We start from the raw sequence: 23,737 nt of genomic DNA on the forward strand, positions 1-23,737 counted from the left end.
TGGCACTCGATCTTAACAGGAGATCGTCCAGATATCCCAAGATCGCAATCCCCTGTGCCCGTAACAGGAGCCAGCACTTTGGTAAAAACCCTCCTTTCTGGGCACAGTGAACAGATTTGAGTAAAAACCCCGAAATCTGTCCCGATGTGGCACCGGGATGATTACCCCCTGGGCGAGGAGATCCTGAACCGCCCGTTGAAGATCCTGTAAACGATCTGGGGTCAAACAAAGATTTGAGGGAAAGAATCTGGAATTCGATCTTGTAACCTGATCGAATGATTTCCTGAACCCACCTGTCCGGAATAAGGAGCAGCCAAGGTTCGAGAAAACTGCGCAGACGCCCCCCCCACGTACGGGTGAGGGCGTCCCTTCAGGTGGAGGAGGACGGGCCCGCCTTGCCCGCATTGCCGGCCCAGGGCTTTCTGTTGCCACCCAGGCCTTTAAAGGATTTGCCCTTGTCCTGCGCCTTGAAGGCACGAAAGGACCCCTGATTTGGTTTAAAGGAAGGGCCCCGCTTACCGCGGAAAAACTTACCCTTTGGATTCTGGGGCAGCAGAGTGCTCTTGCCCCCAGTGACTCCTTTAACCAATTCGTCCAGGGAGTCCCCAAAAAGGCGAGTCCCCGCATAAGGGATTTCAGACACCATCTTCCTGGAAGTCTGGTCAGCCTTCTGGATTCTACGGGTCCCAAAAGGAAGACCGCTTACCCGGCGGGTTGGGCTCATCCTTTAAATGTAGGAAAGGAAGTGATGTCACACCGCTAGAGGCTAAACAGGACTCAGGCTAAAGAAAAATGGCTGCCCATAGAAATCAATGGGAGGCTCCGCGAAAATGGCCGCCAAACACATGTATAAATCAAACCGCCACACACAAGATGGCGCCAGAAGGGCGCAATACACCAATAGAAAATGGCTGAAGTGCCCATAGTGAAGCCAGAGCAGCCGCCCATACCCAAAATGGCGTCCCCACGGTTTTTCACCGCTGCGGGCCGCCAACACATGCCTGTACCCAATTAAAAAAACACAGCAATAGTGCCGCAGGGTTAGGGACCCCCACAAAAGCGTCCTGGACGCGGTAGTGCCCCCGCAGGGACCAGGAGGAATGCGGGCCCCAGACACACACACAGACATGAGGGGAGAGCACGGACACAGCAGACTGCCATCCCCAGACAGAGGCCCAACACAGAATGTACTCACCGTTCCATGATGGCGTGGGTGCCTCTCTGCGACGGGAAGCCTCCCACCCCAGGTGGCGGGGGTGCCATCAGCCAAACAGGACTCTAGCAACGCACGGAACCGCGGTTGAGGTGTCCTAGCAAGGTGGCCACCTCGCGGGCTTTTGTCCTGGAGGATAGGGACAGGTCGTTTGCGAAGCCAGGGCATACGCATAGCCTGCTAAACGCTCGATGGCAGGCTGGGATTCCATAAGGTTCTCTGTCCTGGGACACCAGGACAACCAGTCCGATTTCCAGCTCCGCAAACGCTGTAGTCTTCCGAAGATCCGACTAACTAATCGCAGGAACAAATAAAAAGCTAGTAGTTCAAAGAAAACACTTTAGCATAAAATAAAAGTAATAAAAACAGAAGAAAAGGCTGAGACCGTAGCCCCAGCACAGGGATAGCCTATCTTACTCCTAACTAGTCAGAAGACAAACTGAGTTGGGAAGGCTGATAGCAGGGCGGTATTGGACCAGAGGGACAGCCCCCTACAGGTGTGTCTATGTAAATTGCTTTGTTTCTAACAAGTCTTATGCCTAGCTTGCTCCTATGGATAAGAGGTCAATAACCATTGGTGAAGACTGTATGAGTGGGCGGGGAATGTCAGAGGACGCAAGAGAAAAATATAATTTTTAAAACACTTGTGACAAAAAAAAAGTGTCAAGTTGCTCCAACGGTTTAAAAACGCAAACAAGTATGCAGTTTAGCAGTTTGTACTTCTCTCTGACCGACAGAAATTTGGGTGGATGATGTATTAAAGCCATACAATCATCATCACTACCAGCACTCTTACAGATCACCAATGACAATCAACACAATTCCCTCAAAGGTTTCATTTAGGCTGGGTTCATACTGAATTCAGATGCGGCTCACAGCAGGGGACTGGTGCGTCCCTGTTCTCTGTTTCAGGGACGAATCAGGCCTGAATTTGTGCCTGAATCCGGACCTAAAAACTGAGCCAAAGACACATGGGACCCCGTGCAATCCACCCTTCAGCTGCCCCGGAGCTGTGGGAGCCGATCACAGTCTCCTGTCATGCGAATTGAGTGCGGGGAAACACGCATCCTATTCGCATAAGTGTGAACCCTGCCTTAATGGTTTGTCAGGTGTTCATTATAGGCCTGTTAAATTATAGAAAACATTTTTAAAGTATATAGATTTACTAACCTGCTGACCAAATCTTCAGCATCTTGTCCCATGAACCACTGCAAAACTAAAAACAAAAAGTAAAATTAATTAGTCACATGCCTTCAATGAAATGCAACATGCAATTTACAGACTTCCTAGATCCTGATCTCCTCCTGTAAAAATGCTACTTACCTGGCTATAAATACTGACCCACTAACTTCAATTACATTGCAAGACACTAGCATAGAACACATAAGCAGATTATAAAAGTCAGAGTAAATTATAGTACGCCTTATCTGCATACTTGTACTGGGTTAGAAACTTGGAAGCTAGAGAGACAGCCTCTATGATTCTCTGAGGAAAGGTTTACTTTAACCTACATCCATATAGCACTATTAAAGTGCTTTTGTATAACAAGTGGTTAATAATTTTTACATTTTTTTTTTTTAATTTTCAGCCAGAAGGCAGAGCTCTAGGCTACTTTTCACATGTTCGCAAGGCGTCCGCCATTCACGGAGCTAGAAGACACAACCTAAACAGTCACAGCACCAACTCATTCTAAACACTTTCTGTTCAGAGGATTTCCTCTGAAGTTTCATTCAGTTTTTGCCCTTTTTAAATGTATTACATTGCACATTGGTAAAACAAATATCAGTTGAAATACTTGCAAGCTTCCAAGGACGTCACGTTTGATGATGAAATGCGTTAAGCTAAGATGTACGCCGCGACTTACTAAGCCGTAGGTGGAATGCACACTGGCCTCTGGCAGGTCTAGAGGGTATGGCTTGTGCGCAGTGCGGTAACCCCTTCGGGAGAGTTTTTTTCATAATATATTACATTATTCTACGAGTTTTTATGGCCCTAAAGGGATTTTTAAATTAAATAAAAACGACATGACTTTATCATACGAAGTTGAGGTCGCTCTCCATTTTTTATATTTTTCCCACATAACCACCCCTGGAGCCTGGATCTTCTGAATGGCAGAGGAGGAAGAATCAGTGACATGCCGTTCGGGTCTTAGAGACCAGATCAGCATGTTTGATCCCATTACCGTGGTGATTTTTGGACTCAATGACTGCACTGGGTGATACCTGGCTCCCTGCATCCATGGTTAGGATACATTGATTTACCATGACAGGAGGAGGAGTGCACTGTTTTATAAGGACACAGGGAGTTACCTTTCATTTACGGATGGTCTTCTTCACTATTATTCACTTGGACTTTTCTTTTACTCTTTTGTATTATAGAAGTATATGGTGTTACACAGTCAGTTTCACTTGTTATGTTGCACAGTTAATTTTATTCTGATATGTTTAGGTTTTATATGGTGCACTGAACACATTAGCAAGCGTTGCTATATACTTGGAGTAATTTACCCTGGTAGAGTCTTTTTTCTAATCAAGAGTTGTATGCAGATGACTGATCAAAAATTTTAGAACATCCCCCTTTTCCCAAATTAATGAAACTGAAAAGCACAGTTTAAATAAATTTGGGATAAAAATGAAATCATTTGACCCCAGGTAATCACAATTTGCAGACAGTGTACCAAAAAGAAAGCTGCACTTACCCTAGGTGCATCAAACTATAAATAATAATATCTAATTTTCTTTGCACTGTATGTTTAAAGTAAGGAGATTGCATTGGGATGGTGAGGGACGCTGAGGCAGTGGGGGGGTGATGCGCTGATGCGAGCAACCAGTGTTAATTAACACTGATACTGGTTGCACTAATGCAGCACAAAAGGGGTTAATTAACTGCCACTGGTCGGTCACTAATTCATCAGTGACCAGCAGTGGCAATACATTAACCCCCTGCTGCATAATACAAATACCATTGGTAATTAAATTAACCACTATACAGGGAGTGCAGAATTATTAGGCAAATGAGTATTTTTGAGGATTAATTTTATTATTGAACAACAACCATGTTCTCAATGAACCCAAAAAACTCATTAATATCAAAGCTGACTATTTTTGGAAGTAGTTTTTAGTTTGTTTTTAGTTTTAGCTATTTTAGGGGGGATATCTGTGTGTGCAGGTGACTATTACTGTGCATATTAGGCAACTTAACAAAAATCAAATACTGTATACAGTATACCCATTTCAATTATTTATTTTTACCAGTGAAACCAATATAACATCTCAACATTCACAAATATACATTTCTGACATTCAAAAACAAAACAAAAACAAACCAGTGACCAATATAGCCACCTTTCTTTGCAAGGACACTCAAAAGCCTGCCATCCATGGATTCTGTCAGTGTTTTGATCTGTTCACCATCAACATTGCGTGCAGCAGCAACCACAGCCTCCCAGACACTGTTCAGAGAGGTGTACTGTTTTCCCTCCTTGTAAATCTCACATTTGATGATGGATCACAGGTTCTCAATGGGGTTCAGATCAGGTGAACAAGGAGGCCATGTCATTAGCTTTTCTTCTTTTATACCCTTTCTTGCCAGCCATGCTGTGGAGTACTTGGATGCGTGTGATGGAGCATTGTCCTGCATGAAAATCTTGTTTTTCTTGAAGGATGCAGACTTCTTCCTGTACCACTGCTTGAAGAAGGTGTCTTCCAGAAACTGGCAGTAGGACTGGGAGTTGAGCTTGACTCCATCCTCAACCCGAAAAGGCCCCACAAGCTTATCTTTGATGATACCAGCCCAAACCAGTACTCCACCTCCACCTTGCTGGCGTCTGAGTCGGACTGGAGCTCTCTGCCCTTTACCAATCCAGCCACGGGCCCATCCATCTGGCCCATCAAGACTCACTCTCATTTCATCAGTCCATAAAACCTTTGAAAAATCAGTCTTGAGATATTTCTTGGCCCAGTCTTGACGTTTCAGCTTATGTGTCTTGTTCAGTGGTGGTCGTCTTTCAGCCTCTTTTACCTTGGCCATGTCTCTGAGTATTGCACACCTTGTGCTTTTGGGCACTCCAGTGATGTTGCATCTCTGAAATATGGCCAAATTGGTGACAAGTGGCATCTTGGCAGCTGCACGCTGGACTTTTCTCAGTTCATGGGCTGTTATTTTGCGCCTTGGTTTTTCCACACGCTTCTTGCGACCCTGTTGACTATTTTGAATGAAATGCTTGATTGTTTGATGATCACGCTTCAGAAGGTTTGCAATTTTAAGAGTGCTGCATCCCTCTGCAAGATATCTCACTATTTTTGACTTTTCTGAGCCTGGCAGGTCCTTCTTTTGACCCATTTTGCCCAAGGAAAGGAAGTTGCCTAATAATTATGCACACCTGATATAGGGTGTTGATGTCATTAGACCACACCCCTTCCCATTACAGAGATGCACATCACCTAATATGCTTAATTGGTAGTAGGCTTTCGAGCCTATATAGCTTGGAGTAAGACAACATGCATAAAGAGGATGATGTGGTCAAAATACTAATTTGCCTAATAATTCTGCACTCCCTGAACTTTATAAATCTTTTGGGGGGGAAAAAAAAAAAAAAAGTAATTTACGGTTTTCGGCCAAGGGCATCCCGCATTTTCGGCCCAGAATTTTCATTTCGGTGCATCCCTAGTTTTAATTATTTAATACTAATATTATAATAAGTTGACATATTATTGTTTACACGCTGATGCACATAGGGTAAGCGCAGAATTACTTTTGGTACACTTGCTTTTATATGGTGTGCACACACGCCTTATTAACAGCAACAGCTGCTCATCGGTCTACTGCCTTTGTAAATAATCAGCAAAACCTGGAATACCTGTAGAAACAGTTTGCAATTGTTCACGGCAGTGGGCCAATTCAAATCTATTTAAATACAGTAACCCACATTTTAACATGCAGGTACTATAGTGTGGTTCATTGCAGCACCATTAATTTTCTATAGCACTCAAACACACTAATATAATGCGCCCCAAAACACATGTATTGCAGTGTGGGGTGTCTGAAAAAAATAGCCCAGGTCCAACTTTGTCTGCATTGTGGTGGGTTGGTAGTTTATTCAAATAAATAGATTGCTTTTATGTAACAAATGTTCGTAAATACAATGCAGCACTTAGATTGAAATACGCCTTCAATGTTTAGGACAATTCAATTTACATCCACTGCTGCAGAAAAGCTGTATTCCATAAAAAGACTCTGCCATAAGATTGCCATTTGTTCCCAAGAAATGGGCGTCCCTGCCTGGATTTGTCCCTAGGAGTGGGACACCACAAACTCTGTAGTGTGCAGGCTCTAATTCATCACATTGCACAAGCATTAATTTTAAAAATAAATGGAGGATAGTGTGCCACTAGAGCACCCTGTACAGAGAATAAAGCTTCTGAGCAAACAGACAGCTCCAGCCCCGCTGTGTTGGTTTGATGGTACTTGCAGTGCACACCGTGAGAAGTTGGGGCCTACACAATGTAAAATGCACACTACCCAGCTCCTGGGACAATGCGAATGGCCCCTGGGGATGACAGAGACAGTCGTCCTACACTTGCTGCTTAACTGATCCATGAACTCTTAGGGCTTTTTTATACTTGCTTCGGCTTCAAACACAAATTAAAGCCCCTTCTGCTTATCGGTGCTTTATTATGTGTTTTTGGTGCTTCAAAGATGCTTTGGTGGTGCTTTTTTTTTAAAGCTTTAATGAAGCTTTGCAGATGCCCTGCATTGTGTGTTGATATCTCCTACCTGCAATACCTCCAAAACAAAGTGAAGCTAAAGCTTAATTCAAAGCCTTTCAAAAGCTGCAGGTGCTTCAAAAAGAACTTTGACTTCTATGGAGGCTTTGAAGCACCACTAAAGCAACATGGGGTATAATTTTTGAAGCAAAGCAAAAGCAGGATGTAAACAGGACTGTAAGCTAACCATTTTATATAGTGGCAGGTGCTTTGACTGGCGTTCAGAAGAAAAAAAAAAAAAAAAAGTCTGTCTGAAGCCATGTTTGAAGCCTGAAGCAAGTGTAAATGAGCCCTTACACCGAATCCCTGAACTCAGCTACTTTTTCTCCAACCCCAGAACTCTCTGTGTTACTTATACAGTACCTCCTCTTTGGAAAGGTCTAAATATTCTGTGCACAGAAGCTCCTCCCTACATAAACTTTTAGGGAGAAGGAGTGTAGGAAAATACTAAATAGAGTGTCAGCTGTGAGCCTGAAAGGGCTCTGATATCACATTCAAAATGGCAGCACCCAGCAAGTCTCAGACTTAGTGGAGGCTTTCACTGGTAAATAACATGCATAAAATACATTAAATGCACATATAACACTAATCTTAAACTGCCTAGGTTTCAATAGAAAACAGGGTGTTTTGAAAACCTGACCACCAGTACATGTATGATTTGTACAGTCATAAAGCTTACCCACATTTTTACACTGGTGGCAAATGGGCAGAACCTAGGTATCATACATTTACTTTAAAAATACAAAAGCAGTCACTGAAATTCATTTTTGTTATCTAGAATATATGTAAAATATAGGATAATACTGGAAACATACATATTCATAAATGAAACAGAACCAGACAATCCAAGATTAAAACACACCTTGGTTCCTGATCCATCCACAGCTATGGAGTCCACACTACCAGCATGACCTCGGCAGCAATGAAGCGCCTTCACTTTGTTCCTCTCTGCATTCCATTCCCATAGGAGTATGGTCTGGTCCATTGAAGCACTCAGAAGCAAGCAGGTCAGGCCATCTGTCAAATACAACTAAATGTCAAGTTCATCTAAACACTTAAAACAAAGTGTGATAAAACAAATATGCCTGCACAAGATAAGTCTCATTGAATAGCTCATCTAATAGTACAAAGAAAAATACCTTTTTTGATCCAAGCCACATCCTTCACAACCTCGCTGTGGCCTGCAATTGTCATAAGTGACTTTCCCTCTACTGACCAAATCCTACTGGTCTTGTCGTAGGAGCCAGTTAGAATCCTAACAGTAGAAAAACAGAACCAATGAACACGAGATGCAGAACATCTATATATAACTAGCGAAAAAAGATAATAAAAAATGGATGTACCACTCTTCACTTCCAGCAATAGAGCTGACCCAGTCATCATGAAGCATGCATTCTTCAGGTTGGGGAGCTGTGATCTTTTCTACATATTCAATTTCAACAACATCTTCCTATTGGGAAAGAAAATTAAAATAAATGTGAAGTCACCAGCAAAAGGGGCTTATTTTCAGATTTGAGAATTACAGTCATAGGTCAAAAAAAAAAAAGTATAGTCATCCCTGACGTCTAGAAAAACCATGGGCAAATAGATCATAATTTTATTCACTACAGATAGGTCTTCCTCACTTTTATAGTTGCAAGCATCCTCCGTGCTCATTAACTAAAGTGACTGCAAAGATTTACATTTTATAACAAATATGTTATACTTACCATGAACAGAGCAGCCCCAAATCTCCTCTTCTGAGGTCCCCCGCCAGTGCTCTTGGCTCATCCCCCCTCGCCAAGCGCAAGCCGCTTACTATGGGGGCACTAGTGCAGGCTCACTCCCAAGCTATGCGTGTGCCCAAAATTACACAGAGCATGGCTTGGCCCCGCACCCCACACTGGTGTAATTGAAAGCAGCAGGAGCCAATAGCTCCCACTGCCATCTTTGAGTCAATGAAAAAGCCCCAGCTCTCGTGCACAGCACTGGATTTAGATCGGGCTCAGGTAAGTACAAATGGGTCTGGAGGGAGGAGCTGCATGTGGAAGGTTTTGTACCTTAACCACTTAACAACCGCCCACCGCAGATTTACTGCAGCAGGCAGCCGCTCCTGGGCAAACTAGTACTAGATCGCTCGCTCAGGAGACCCTATGGGGCGAGCTCGTGCCGCCGGCGGCGCGCTCCGCCCCCGCTCGTCAGCTGGGGAGCCGGTGCGTGTGACTGGCGGCTCCGAAGGCTGCCGGCCACTCGCGATCTCCCGCAGCTGAGAGAGAAGGATGTAAACACCGCCATCTATCATTCTCCCTAAAGTGATCACAGAGGCTATGTGATCCTGCTATATAGGATCACATGTCTCTGTGATGACTTCATAAGCCATGCCCAGACAGTAAGAATCACGCCCCTAGGGACACATTTAACCCCTTTATCACCCATACTGTTAACCCCTTCCCTGCCATTTTTACAGTAACAGTGCATATTTTTAGCACCGATTAATGTAGTAATGGCACTGGTACCCCCACAAATGTGTCAAAAATGTCAGTTAGGGGTCCGAACTGTTAGCCGCAATGTTGCAGTCCCGCTAAAAAAAAAAATATTTCCCGTAGTTAACAAACGCAATAACTTTTGCGCAAACCAATCAAAATACGCTTATTGCGATTTTTTTTACCAAAAATATGTAGCAGAAAACTAATGGGCCTAAAATGTTTAAAAATTTTGATTTTTACATTTTTTTTTTTACAATTTCACATAAAAGAATGTAAAAAATATTGTAATTTTTTCAAAATTGTTGCTCTTCTTTTGTTTATAGCGCAAAAAGATAAATTAAAAATCGCACAGGTGACCAAATACCACCAAAAGAAAGCTCTATTTGTGGGGAAAAAAAGTTGCACGACCGCGCAATTGTCTGTTAAAGTCACGCAGTGCCGAATCGCAAAATAGGGCCTGGTCATTGAGCAGCCAAATCCTCCGGTCTTAAAGTGGTTAAAAGCAAAGAATGCATTAAGGTAGAAAAAAAAACGTAATGCATTTAGAACTAAGTCAAAAACCTCTCCCTACTGCAAAAAACCCATCTAATGAATGCTGTAAAAAAAAAAAAAAATGCTGGTGTAATTCTGCTTCTTTAATGCAACAGTCTCTACAAGCAGAAACCATTTTCTGAATCAAATTCAAAAAAAATCAGTGCTCACATGCAAGCTGATCAACAAGGTTGCCCTGAAATTCTATTTATAAAGTACACTCAACCCACATCAAGACTAGGATGCAATCACTTACTGTAGACATTCCCTCCGTATCCATATGCTTGATAAGTGGGAGCCGCAAGAACTGGCTCTTGACCAGGAAGTCAAACTCCACATGTGTGTGGTCTTCTGTAACAGAACAACAGATGATTCATTTTGATATACAACACGCTTACAAGGTATTTCAAAAAGTGATAAAACAAAAAAAGAAAGCATATCATACCATATTTGCTTTCAAGCACTTTGTTGATAACATTGCTTAGGTCTATAACCTCAGAAGAAGCGGGAATAGAAAATGGGACATTATCGATTTCGTACCTAAAATAAAGAGAGGAGAGCAATATCAGTTTATTGTCAATTCAAAGTATAATATATATATATATATATATATACACACACACACACACACATACATACATACATACACACACACATCTCATTGTGCAGCTGTCCTCCGATAGTTGAAGAGGTATCAGGTTATCTTGCATAAAAATGGTCTAGGAAAAATTTGTGCGCGGGGAAAAAAAAAAAAAAAGAGGACTCTTGGCTAAAGGTGAGATTTTGGGTTTCTGAAAAACTGAAAGATCTATTTTTTATTTTATTTTAGGTTCTTATATAGCGCTGTCAATTTACAAAGCGATTTACATATACATTACACATTCACATCAGTCCTTACCCTCAAGGAGCTTACAATCTAAGGTCCCTAACTCACATTCATACATACATAGTAGGGCCAATTTTATACAGGATCCAATTAACCTAACAGCATGTCTCTTTAGATGTGGGAGGAAACCGGAGTACCTGGAGGAAACCCACGCAGGCACCGGGAGAACATGCAAACTCCAGGCAGGTAGTGTCATGGTTGGGATTTGAAACCAGCGACCCTCTTGCTGTTAGGTGAAAGTGCTAACCACTACACCACTGTGCCGCCCAATTTCAGCAGCTTTTTTTTTTTTTTTTTTTTAGACATCATGTCTCCCAGTGGTGACCATGTACATTTCAATCCAATTGTTTGATTATTATTTTGTTTCAATATTCCATCACATATACAGAAAATATAACACTGCATGGGCATTTTGGGAGGCGTTATCTGCATCTCCCCACCAGAAGAAAAGGATGTCCACCCAACACCTGAGGCCCATGACAGGCCTGGGACATCAAAATCAGTAATATTACCACCAGATTCCCAAGTGATTCATTCTACCACCCCAGCATCAATATTTAAATATCAACTGTTACTAAAATCTCCCCTGAAAGTAAACAGAGGAGGTTGCATGTACTCCACAATACACACTAATACTAGCTTATTACCATGATTTATTTCTCCGATCCTGCCAGCAACTTGCATTGATGGCCTACTTCCTGCTTATTAGCAACAAAAATGTAAGCAGGGCCGCTTTAGGCCCCTTGCACATAGGGCTGTCAGGTTGCAAAGAGTTCCACCTCTGGGCAGGACAAATATTTTGTATTCCGGACCTACATCCCTGAATAATTAGAGCTAAATGCCGGTACCAGTCAATACAGTGTTCAGCCCCATTCAGCAGCAGCAGGCTGACAGACTTTGATAGGCTGCCTATAGTGCGACCTGGACGCTGCAGCTATCCCTCTCAGGCACACTACCAGGAAGCATGCATTTCAGCTAGACAGCTCCAGGCACAAGGGGCCATAAGCATAACAAAATCAGAAGTGACCATTTCACCTCCAAAAATCCTGGAGTTCAGCTGCTTCCTCTCAATCCTCAACCCCATAGGCAGAGTTTGAGAGGAAGGGTCCTCCTGCAGATGTTACAGTGGCAAGACTAATGTAGGGCATATAGGGCTATACCCATGGAATTCAGGGTTTTTGCAGGGCCCACCAATTCTGTCACATGAACTTGGCTGTAAGATGGCCTTGGAATTATATCCAGTGTTACGTAAGGGTATCTAAACCCAAAACAAATATTCAAAACACTGCAGCTAACCAAACCTTAACACTTAGGCGCCGACGGTATGAAATTATGCAGCTGCTTGGCGGATGGGCCGCATATTTGTGTACCAATTGTAGATACAGCTGTGCCGAGAGCACCTGCCCTGCGCACTCCCGATACAGTTACCGGCAGCTAATGGAAGGCTTTCCGATCATGACCGCCGTGACAGCCAATCACAGTAGTCACAGGATCATAAACCCCGCCTCCTGGCATCTGGAACCCCTTAAAGGGCCAGGAGGTGCTGGCTCCAAGGGGTTAAAAGGTATGACTGCATTCGTATTCTGCCCCCCCCCCCCCCCCATAGAGCTGCATGGTTATTTGTAAAAAAGAAAAAAAAATTGCAATCTTGATTCACCCCCCCCCCCCCCTCACGATCTTAAAACCGCATGTCCTCAATTCCTACAGAGTACACTCAACCGTACAAAAAAAATAAAAATAAAATTAAAAAAAAAAAAAAAAAAAAAAAAAAAAAGAGGAGCCCTGGAAAGTGTTTATCAACATTGTTAAGGCTGCCAGATAACTATAAACACAATGTTTTACAATTTATCATTTAGCCCCGGTTCACACTTATGCGAGTGCGGGAAGGCTGCGAATCCGCAGCCTGTTCCCGCATCGCGCACGCACCCCGGCAGTTCACACTGCCATATGCGATACGCTGGGGTTGTCAATGTAATCTTAACGACACCCCCAGTTTGATCACATATTGCAGTGCAATCGTGCAGTTCGCACAGGATCGGATCGCACAAGTGTGAACCGCTGTGCGATCCGATCCTGATGCAGCTTCCAAAAAGGGTCCTGTGTGTGTTTGGTGCGGCTGCGGTGCGAATTTAGCCATACAAAGTGTATGGCTAAACTCGCACCGCACAGCTGATCGCATGTAATGAAGGAGCAGTGCATGCTAAACCCGCACACGCACAAGTGTGAACCGGGGCTTAGTTTTTTTAGATCAAAAGGAATGAACTTCCGTCCGTGAGGGCAGTTCAACCTCTTAAAAATTAAGCCTTTTTCTGACACTTGTTGCTTACAAGTTAAAAATCAATATTTTGTGCTAGAAATTTACTTAAAAACCCCCAAACATTATAATATATATATACTCGGGCGCTGGGCTATGGAGGGGAGGGAGCAGCCCGCTCAGGCTCTCAGCGGCTTGCTAAGAAGATGAGCCAGGTGCGGGTCCTGGGTTGTGGGTGGATTCCGAACACATTGTCACAATCTCTCCCCAGCCTGGACCAGTTCTGTGACGTCAAAGGGCTTCAGCCTGCTGTCTGCTAAAAACCAGTCACAGGAGTGGAGAATGAACTGCACTCCTGTGATCTACAGTCAAACAAACTTTGGCTGTACTTCTACTTTAACCCTTTTTCACTCTAACCAAAACTAGAAAAAAAGGTTTTGATCATTTTAATAGCTAAAGTATAACTAAAGGCAAAACTTTTGTTTTATTAATGCTTTATGTCTCCCTGCTTGGTGGATTTGCCCTCCTTATTTGTCACAATGACTGTTATCAGCAAAAGTGAAAGAAAATCCCAAATTCTGAGTTGTCACCAGAATATATGTGAAATCTTCCAATGGGGACACTAGTTTTGGTGACGTTCAGGGATGTTATCACTTAGGATGGATTTCCTCTCACTTCCTGTTTTGGCTATGAACCGGAAGTGAAGGAAAGTCTCCCCAGTGGGACAAAAAAGGCAAAAAACAGACAAGGTTCCCTTCATACTCCCACCAAATGGTTCTACTCTAAATCCACACAGCCCAAAGATCATAAACAATGCTCAAGTGAGTTAATCACTTACAGAATAGAATAGAATGAATGTTTATATGAAGATCAGAAAACTTCTTTAAATAGACTCTCCTCCCAAATAAACTTTGGATTTGGGTTTGTCGGATTTTGGAATGAAAATGACAAAATCGTGTCAATAGCAGCACCCATGTTCCTGGGCCGTGACACATACATATCGATGTCATAATAAATGTATCCAAATTCTGAACTCACTTCTTATTCTGGGTGAAGAATCGAGCCTGGATCTGCGCCATGGCCGGGGATCACGATGCGTCTATAGTCCTGTCCCCCTTCTCGATCAGACAGATGCAGTCAACCACGTGTTACACGGAGCATGCCTGCCAGCCGATAACATCGATCTGCAGCAACTCGTCTGGTCTGACCTTAAAGGACCACTAAACGGACATTCTGCATCGCCAATTTTCCTTTACTTTTAGCTAGGAGTAAATAAATTAGACAGGATTACCATTTTAAGCACTAACAACTTGAAACATTACGGGACAAATTTTAGCAACGCAAATGTTCAAATAGATAAAATCAACTTCAAAGTTAAATAACACCCATTTTTAAACAATATACATAATAATAATGTTTTAAAGTCCCCGCGGCGCCTTTGCTTGTTGTTTTTTTATTTGCATTGCATGGTACAGCTGGAGACATACATCCGGGTTGCGTTTCACGGCGGTATGGCGGCCGGAAGTGAAGGCGCCGCCTGGCTCTGCTCCTTCTGCGCATGCGGGCGTGTCCTGGTCTCCATGGTGGTGTCTGCGAAAGCCAAGACGAGGTTGAGTAGACTCGTTTTGAATTTTCTCTCCTTGGGTGACTGGATGATTCCCCTCCCCCTTTATATCGCTGTAGGGCCGGGTGGAGGTCGGCCTGAGTGTTGTGTTGGGCTTGTCGGTCGTCAGTGTACGTGTGTTATTGTTCAGTTGTCGTCAAACATGGCGGTGTGCTGGGTGCAGAGGATGTATATGGGACTGGGTGCTGTGTCTTCTGCAGTGTGTGTGTGTGCTGAGTGGGCAGGAAGTCCTATTGCCTTCACATGGAAATCAGACAAACACTCGCTGGATAGAGACTTCCTCCCCTGATGTGATATTAAAGCTTGTATTTATGGTGACTGTGCCACACGGGGGACATCTGTCTGCAATAGATTACTTCTAAAGTAACAGGGAAGCCCTGTTTATTTTGGATAGAGTAAGGGATGAGCATAACCCTGTTATTTTGTTGCCATCTGTGTCCCATTTGGGGAGATTGCCCATTACTTCCTGTCTCAGCCAAAACAGGAAGTGATGGAAATCCTTGATAGTCACCAGAGCTAGTGTCCTCATTGGAGGATTTCTCCTATATTCCTGTTTTGGTAACCCAACATTTTCTTTTACCATTTCCTGACCGCCTATATACTGCGGCCCTCCTGCGCGAACCAACGTAGACCTACGTCGGTCACATGTCTGCAGCAAGGGGGTGAGCACGCGCTACCGGCATGCTCCCGCCCCCCAATTGGCAGCGGGGAAGCTGATGCATGGGGCAGGCAGCTCTGATTGCCGCCTGACACCCACGATCGCTCCCCGCTGAGAGAGAACGGTCAGCTGTTGTAAACACAGCCGACCGTTCGTCTCCCTGGAATGATCATAGAGCCCCTGTGATCCTTCTATATATATATACATACTATATATATATATATATATATATATATCTACAGGTCTCTATAGTCATTTCGCAAGCCACGCCCCTCCACAGTTAGAATCACTCCCCTAGGCTCACATTTAACCCCTTGATCACCCACAGTGTTAACCCCTTCCCTGCCAGTGTCATTATTACAGCAACAGTGCATATTTTTAGTACTGATTACTGTAGTAATGTCTCTGGTCCCCCCCAAAAATATCAGTTAGGGGTCCAATCTGCCTGCCGCAATGTCACAGTCCCGCTAAAAATCGCAGACCGCCGCCATTGGCAGTAAAAAAAAAAAACAATAAAAATGACATCTTTCCCGATTTTTTTTTTTTTTTTATACCAAAAATATGTAGCAGAAAACAAATTGTCCTAAAATGTTAAAAACATTTTGATTTTTAAATTATTTTTTTTTGTGGATGTTACATAGCAGAAAGTGAAAAATATTTTTTTTTTTCAGAGTTGTCGCTCTTTTTTTGTGTATAGCGAAAAAAAAAATAAAAATCGCACAGGTGATCAAATACCACCAAAAGAAATGTAAATGGGACTGCGAGCAATCTATGGTGGTGTAAATTTTAGGATGCCGCTAGCATGATGAATTTGTGGTGAAAAATTTGTATCACTGTGTAGAAAAATATATATATATATGTGTATATATCAACAGTTGTGCACTGATTAAATCCAATTTAAACACGATTAAAAATTCTCTATATGCAATTTAACCATACAATGAATATTCAAACACATATAAATCATGCAAAGTGATGTAGTGAATTAGTGTCCAATTCCTTATGCCTGGTATCCAAATTATAAGTGTCCAAACAATGTATGCTCCTCTGTATGGAGATTAAATCCCAATCACCAGTGCTCAAATAATGGTCGTGAGCAAACTTCATTTCACCTCCAATCTCTGTGCCCCCCCCCCCCCCTTCAGGTGGGTGCCTCACCTTTATGCCTGTGACCTCGCACTTAAGCTTGGTCAGTAATGGCCTTGTGCTCAATCCAATAGATATGGATTTAGGAACACAGGCCTCGGTCTTCATCCAGTGAGCCCATTCCTCACAGTTAGAAAGCACCCCCTAGGCACACATTTAACCCTTTGATCGCCCCTGGTGTTAACCCCTTCCCTGCTAGTGTCATAAGTACAGTAATAGTGCATATTTATTTTAGCACTGATTACTGTAGTAATGTCACTGGTCCCCCCAAAAGTCTCAATAATGTCAGTTAGGTGTCCGATCTGTCCGCCGCAGTGTCGCAGTCCCGCTAAAAATCGCTGATCGCCGCAATTACTAGTAAAAATAAAATAAAAATGACATAAATCTTTGCTCTAGTATGTAGACGCGATAACTTTTGGGCAAACCAATCAAAGTACGCTTATTGGGATTTCTTTTTTTTTTTACCAGAAATATGTAGCAGAATACAAATTGCCCTAAAATTATGAAAAAAATTGTTTTTTTTTTTTTATTGGTAATGTTATATAGCAGAAAATGGAAAATATATATATACTGTTTATATATTTTTTTCAGAACTGTCCCTCTTTTTTTGTTTATTATGACAAGTCACACTGATGTAAGCAGGGACTCTCCCTAAAGTGTACGCCGCTGATGGAAACTTTAAAATGTGTCCTACGGGGTAAAGTAATCCAAGTAGGATCAAAATTGAAGAAAGAAAAGAACTAATCGAATAGCTATGCTTTTAAAGGACACTGCTAGAGCAATGCCATAATACTAATACAGACAGCACAGTATATCAGGCATTAACACAGAAAAGAGCACAATTCTATTCTCTTTTAAACATCTCATATATGTGCAATCGAGAATTAATAAAGTGACATTTTTATGAATTGACAATAAGCCAGGGAAGATATCTATTTCCATACGCAAAAAGCATTCTCGCACATATATTTAACCACTTGACGACCGCTCACTCGAGCTCTACTGCGGCAAAGTGGTTAGTTCCCGTCCAGCGACGTAGACTTACGTCGCTGGACTCCTCCCCTTGTGGGTGGCGCTCGCGCACCGCCGGAGGCTCGCTCCCCCTGTATTCAGTCACAGCGGGAGTCGGGCCAGGGGAGGAGCGGCAGCGATCGCTGCTGCTCTTCCCCGATCGTCGGGGAATCGAGTTTGGAGATCCGCCCGCTTGTGTAAACAAAGCGGGGGGATCTCCTAAGTGACAGATAGTGACAGATTGCAGGGTTCAGCATAGCTGAACCTGCGATCTGTCCCTGTGTCACTCAGTCAACCCCCCCCCCCCCCCACACGTTAGTAAGCACCAGGCATACATTAACCCCTCCCTCTCCAATAAAATGAACCCCTTCCCTGCCAGTGTCATTTTTACAGTAACATATTTATAGCACTGATTTCTGTAGTAATGTCACTGGTATCCCCAAAAGTGTCAAAAATGTCAAGGGTCCGATCTGTCTGCCACAATGTCACAGTCCCGCAAAAAAAAATCGCAGATCGCCGCCATTACTCGTTAAAAAAAAAAACACCAAAAATGACAAAAATCTTTCCTTTAGTTAGTAAACACAATAGCTTTTGCGCAAACCATTCAAAATACGCTTATTGTGATTTTTTTTTTTACCAAACATAGGTAGCAGAAAACAAATTGGCCAAAAATTTAAAAAAATTTTGATTTTTACATTTTTTTGGGGGGGAATTTCATATAAAAAAATGTGAAAAATATTGTTATTTTTTCAAAATCTACGCTATTTTTTGTTTATAGCGCAAAAAGTAAAAATTGCACAGGTGATCAAATACCACCAAAAGAAAGCTCTGTTTGTGGGGAAAAAAGGACGTAAATTTTGTTTGGGTACGGCGTGGCACGACCGCGCAATTGTCAGTTAAAGTCGCACAGTGCCGAATCGCAAAAAGTGGCCTGGACGTAAGACAGCAAAATCCTCCGGTGGTAAAGTGGTTAAAAAATAGTATTCCCATCTCAAGGGAAGGTATTTACGTAAAGAAAATAGCTAGAGTGTTCCAAGGATACTTTACTAGATAGATTATATAACTTTAGCAGATGCAAAAAGCTCATGTAATTGCCTCTCTAAAAAAGTAAAAGAATATATTAAAGCCACAGCACTCCCCACAATTGTGGAGGAATCAGTGGAGTCATTAGCAACTCCATTTAGGACAGCGGAAGTCAGAGAAGTGATTAGGAAATTCCTTTCTGGTAAAAGCCCTGGTCCAGATGGATTTTCAGGGCTTTTCTATAAAACCCTGAAAGACCAACTGACCCCAATTTTGCTACAAACATAAAATGCAGTTTGGGATTCAGGTCCATTCACTACACAATCTCACACTTTTGTTTTTGTCCCCATTTTTCATGAGCTGAATTCAAAGATCCAAAAATGTTTCTACGTACACAAAAGGCCTATTTCTATCAAATATTGTTCACAAATCTGGCTAAATCTGTGTTAGTGAGCACTTCTCCTTCACCGAGATAATCCATCCACTTTACGGGAGTGGCATATCAAGATGCTGATTAGACAACATGATTTTTGCACAGGTGTGCCTTAAGCTGGCCACAATAAAGGCCACTCAAAAATATGCAGTTTTACTGTATTGGGGGGTCTGAAAACCAGTCAGTATCTGGTGTGACCACCATTTGCCTCACGCAGTGCAACACATCTCCTTCGCATAGAGGTGATCAGGTTGTTGATTGTGGCCTGTGGAATGTTGGTCCACTCCTCTTCAATGTCTGTGAGAAGTTGCTGGCAGCACCTGGAACATGCTGTCGTATACGCCGATCCAGAGCATCCCAAACATGCTCAATGGGTGACATGTCCGGTAAGTATGCTGGCCATACAAGAACTGGGATGTTTTCAGCTTCCAGGAATTGTGTACAGATCCTTGCAACACGGAGCCGTGCATTATCATGCTGCAACATGAGGAGATGGTCATGGAAGTATGGCACAACAATAGGTCTCAGGATCTTGTCACAGCATCTCTGTGCATTCAAAATGCTATCAATAAAATGCACCTGTGTTTGTTGTCCATAACATACACCTGCCCCCACCATAACCCCACCACCACCATGGGCCACTTGATCCATAAAGTTTACATCAGCAAATCGCTCACCCACATGATGCCATCTGCCCTGTACAGTGAAAACTGGGATTCTTTCGTGAAGAGAACACCTTTCCAAAGTGCCAGACGCCATAGAATGTGAGCATTTGCCCACTCATGTCTGTTACAATGACGAATTGCAGTCAGGTCAAGACCCCGATGAGGACGACAAGCATGCAGATTAGCTTCCCTGAGACAGTTTCTGACAGTTTGTGCTGAAATTCTTTGGTTATGCAAAGCGATTGTTGCAGCCAGCAGCTGTCCGGGTGGCTGGTCTCAGACGATCTTGAAGTTGAAGATGCTGGTATGGTTACACATGGTCTGCGGTTGCAAGGCCGGTTGGATGTACTGCCAAATACTTTGGAGATGTCTTATGGTAGAGAAATTAACATTCAATTCACAGGAAACAGCTCTGGTGGACATTCCTGCAGTCAGCATGCCGATTGCACGCTCCCTCAAATCGTGCGACATCTGTGGCATTGTGCTGTGTGAAAAAACTGCACAGATGTCACCTTTTAGGCCCCTTTCACACAGCCTGTCCATCAGACGGACTCCGTTTATCTCAGCAGGGTATTGATCCGCCGATCCCCCGCTGAGCAGGAGGATGACAGCTGTTCTCCGTGCTGTGTGCGGAGACACAGCTGTCAGTTCCCCATACATCTCTATGGGGGAATCGGATGGTAATGGATGGTCTGTCCGTTCTCATCCATTCCGATCCGCTAGATGGATGGAAAATAGGGTTTCCATCCGTCCAGATTTGACGGATTGGATCGGATGTCTCCTCTGACATCCGATGCCCCATAGGGATGCATGGGGGGACTGTTCAGATCCACCAAAACGGTCCGCCTGTGTGAAAGAGCCCTTATTGTGGCCAGCCTAAGGCACACCTGTGCAATAATCATGCTGTCTAATCAGCATCTCGATATGCCACACCTGTGAGGTGGATGGATTATCTCGGCAAAGGAGAAGTGCTCACTAACACAGATTTATAAACAATATTTGAGAGAAATGGGGCTTTTGTGTACATAGAAAAAGTCTTAGATCTTTGAGTTCAGCTCATGAAAAATGGCGGCAAAAAACAAAAGTGTTGCATTTATAATTTTGTTCAGTGTAGATATAGAGATCTACTCCAAGATTATTGCCGGATGTCTAAAATCCCTTATTCCATCTCTTATACACTTAAATCAGGCGGGATTTGTTTCCCATAGAGAGGCAAAAGATAACACGTTAAAGCCCTAACTCTAATAGACTATGCTAGGAAAAAGAAAATACCCCTTTTCCTTTTATCAGTAGATGTGGAAAAAGCGCTTGACTGCTTAGGTTGGCCCTTCATGTCAGAGACATTGATTCAGATTGGGATACCATCAACCCTCTTAGTAGAAATACTGGCACTATATCAGTCTCCGACAGCAAGAGTAAAAGTAATGGGATCCTATCAGATCAAATAGTCATAGGAAATGGTACGAGACAAGGATGTCCCCTCTCGCTTATCCTATATACCCTGGCAATGGAACATTTGGCCATTGCCATTAGAAACAATGCCTCAATACAAAGTATTGGAATAGGGGACATGGAATATAAATTGTGCCTTTTCGCCGACGATTTGTTGTTGTTCATTTCAAACCCTCAAATAGCCTTTCCAGCATTGATAAAATAATTTAATGAATTTTCTGTGGTTAGTAGTGGTGCACCGAAATTTCGACAACCAAAATTTTCGACCAAAAATGGACCTATCTCATTTTGGCCAAAAACTGTTTAAAGATGCCGAAAATTAATGGCCGCCATGAGGAAGGGGGGCGCAGCGCAGGTGAAGTGTATATGAACTAACACACCGGGGGGGGGGGGGGGGGGCGGGCGTCTGCTAATAGCTGTAACGAAGTGAGCCCTTCACTTCCCTGTCAGGCGGGTATCTCCGCTGACAGGGAAGTGAAGGGCTCACTTTGTTACAGCTATTAGTGGCCGCTCGCCCGCCCGCCCGCCTGGTGTGTTAGTTCATATATATAGTCACGTAGTAGAGTAGTGACATCACTGAGAGTCTGGCCGCCAGCCAGAGGCGGGATTTTGAAAGGAGGACCCAAGAGGAGAGGAGCAGAGAGTTTGCCTGCCTGTGACATGGAGGAGTCGGCTTGTAGGAAAAAGCAAGCACATTGTTAATCCCCCAAGTAAGCACTAAGCAGATTGCCATCATTAACTCTTTGGGGGGGGGGGGGGGCTGAGGCAAGGTTAATTACCAGTTTCTAAACCAAGAAAAAAATATGATGTCCTTACAAAGAAGAAGCACCAAGGAGGATTAGGATTATCGATCCTAGTACTTTACCATAAAGCAGCACTTATGGCCAAACAATGGGTGCAGATAGAAGCTCTTCTATCCCCCTTCCCGCGCTATCCATACCTTGGGTAATGGGTACCCATTCGGAAATATCCAATAAAGATTGATCTACCCATGTTATTATGACCATTCTTAAAATTTTGGGATTAATTAATAAAGATCACATATATTTCAACATATGTAGACCAAATGACACCAATTTTGGGTAATCTGGATCTCCCACCAGGATTATTCAGACAGGGACTACTTAAGTGGACCCCTTCTCCATATCTCTAATATCTAATGCTCTGTAAGGGAATAACTTAAAGCCATTAAGAGAATTGATTGCAGGAACCAATCAGGTGCAGGGAAATTGGCTGGTGTACTTTCAGCTTAGGGATTTTTATACAATTCTTTGAAAGAAGGGTCCTTTACATCGACCCTTTACAGATTTAGAAAACAATGCTTAGGGACACAAGCCCCGATCTGTCCAATTTCAACCATCTATGCAATGTTGCTGTCTTCTAGAACCCCTACAATGCCATATTATATAGCCAAGTGGGAAAAGGAATTCAAGAGTATAATATCACAAGATGACGTTGGTAAAGCATTTATGTGGAAGAATTTTAAGTTAATAACAAGATGGTACCAATACCCGGTAAGACTGCACAAAATATTCTCCCAAAAGTCAAATAAACTGTGGGTACACTACACCACCTTTTGTGATCCTGTCCCAGGATTGTACCCTTTTGGTCAACTGTACTTGATGCATATGAAGCTATAACGTGTAAAGAAATTGCACGAACCCCGCAGATGGCATTGCTATCCATTATTCCAGGCTCTGTTAGGGAGATCAAGTAGAGTCTCTTACATTTTTTTTAATGGCCGCAAAGGCTGTCATACCAAAATATTGGAAATCTGACTCTGCCAAAAATAGTAAAATGGGTAGAGGAAATGCAATACCTGTGGATGTTGGAGGAATTGACTGCAATGTTAGGTGATAATTATGAGAAATTCCTTGCAGTGTGGGCCCCGTGGATATCTTTCTGTGCATCATTGGAGATGAGGGAGCTGATTACGGTGGGTTATGTTGTAAACAAGTAAAGCGGATTGTGGAACAGGGGATTGTGTTCCCCTGGATATGGAGTTGAGGGAGAGAATTATATCTTTTTTTTCCCACTTTCTTTTCAGTTTTGTGTTTGTTTAATATTTGGGTGAGTGGTTTAAGCCCCCGTTCACACTGGGGCGACCTGGTCACCTGACAGGTCGCCGTAGGTCGCCTGCCATACAGAAGCTATGGACCCGTTCTAATAGGAGCGACACAAGTCGCTCCGACTTAGAAAAAGGGTCCGGAGCTTCTTTGGGGCGACCCGGAGCGACCTGCATAGACTTCAATGTTATGAAGTCCGTGCCGGCCGCTCCGAGGTCGCGGTGCGAGCAGCGCGCCGCGACCTGTGAGGTCGCCCGGCGAAGTAGCGTCGCCCCAGTGTGAACGGGGCCTAAGACTCCTAACTATATGAGGATTAAAATTATTAAGACCGTCCCTGCATGATTTTAATGTCTGGTTGAACTGTGGCCTGTTAAATGAAATTGAGGTACCTGCTCCTATAAGTTTATGTGAATGTTGTGTTTAATTTCCATGTAAAAACCTAATAAAAAATTATAATTTGCACAAAAAAAAGAAACCGGAAGGGACAATGATTTTGTCACTTTCGGTTTCAGTCTTTTGTTTACCGACCATTACCGGCTTGAACA

At 43.2% G+C, this 23,737-nt stretch overlaps 2 protein-coding genes across 3 annotated transcripts in view; one reads left to right on the plus strand and one right to left on the minus strand.

Moving 5' to 3' along the window:
- Positions 1-14,296, minus strand: part of WDR12 (WD repeat domain 12) — a 33,896-nt gene extending 19,600 nt beyond the window's left edge. The window contains exons 1-7 of the mRNA XM_082260764.1: positions 14,153-14,296; positions 10,420-10,514; positions 10,231-10,325; positions 8,322-8,428; positions 8,118-8,233; positions 7,841-7,995; positions 2,384-2,429 (exon numbers count right to left, since the gene is read on the minus strand). Of these exons, the coding sequence (XP_082116890.1) occupies positions 2,384-2,429; positions 7,841-7,995; positions 8,118-8,233; positions 8,322-8,428; positions 10,231-10,325; positions 10,420-10,514; positions 14,153-14,193 (655 nt within the window). The 5' untranslated portion in view covers positions 14,194-14,296. The remainder of the gene's footprint in view (positions 1-2,383; positions 2,430-7,840; positions 7,996-8,117; positions 8,234-8,321; positions 8,429-10,230; positions 10,326-10,419; positions 10,515-14,152) is intronic.
- A 387-nt stretch (positions 14,297-14,683) lies between these two features.
- CARF (calcium responsive transcription factor) overlaps positions 14,684-23,737 on the plus strand; it is a 100,310-nt gene continuing 91,256 nt past the window's right edge. The window contains exon 1 of one of the 2 annotated variants that reach the window (XM_082260729.1): positions 14,684-14,723. The gene's annotated coding sequence lies outside the window, so the exon portion shown is untranslated. Of the gene's footprint in view, positions 14,724-14,819; positions 14,849-23,737 lie in introns of those variants that run through there. The other variant, XM_082260730.1, reaches the window with a different exon arrangement.

Source organism: Pelophylax lessonae (assembly GCF_965119305.1).
Source record: "Pelophylax lessonae genome assembly, chromosome: 6".
Classification (NCBI taxonomy): Eukaryota; Metazoa; Chordata; class Amphibia; order Anura; family Ranidae; genus Pelophylax; species Pelophylax lessonae.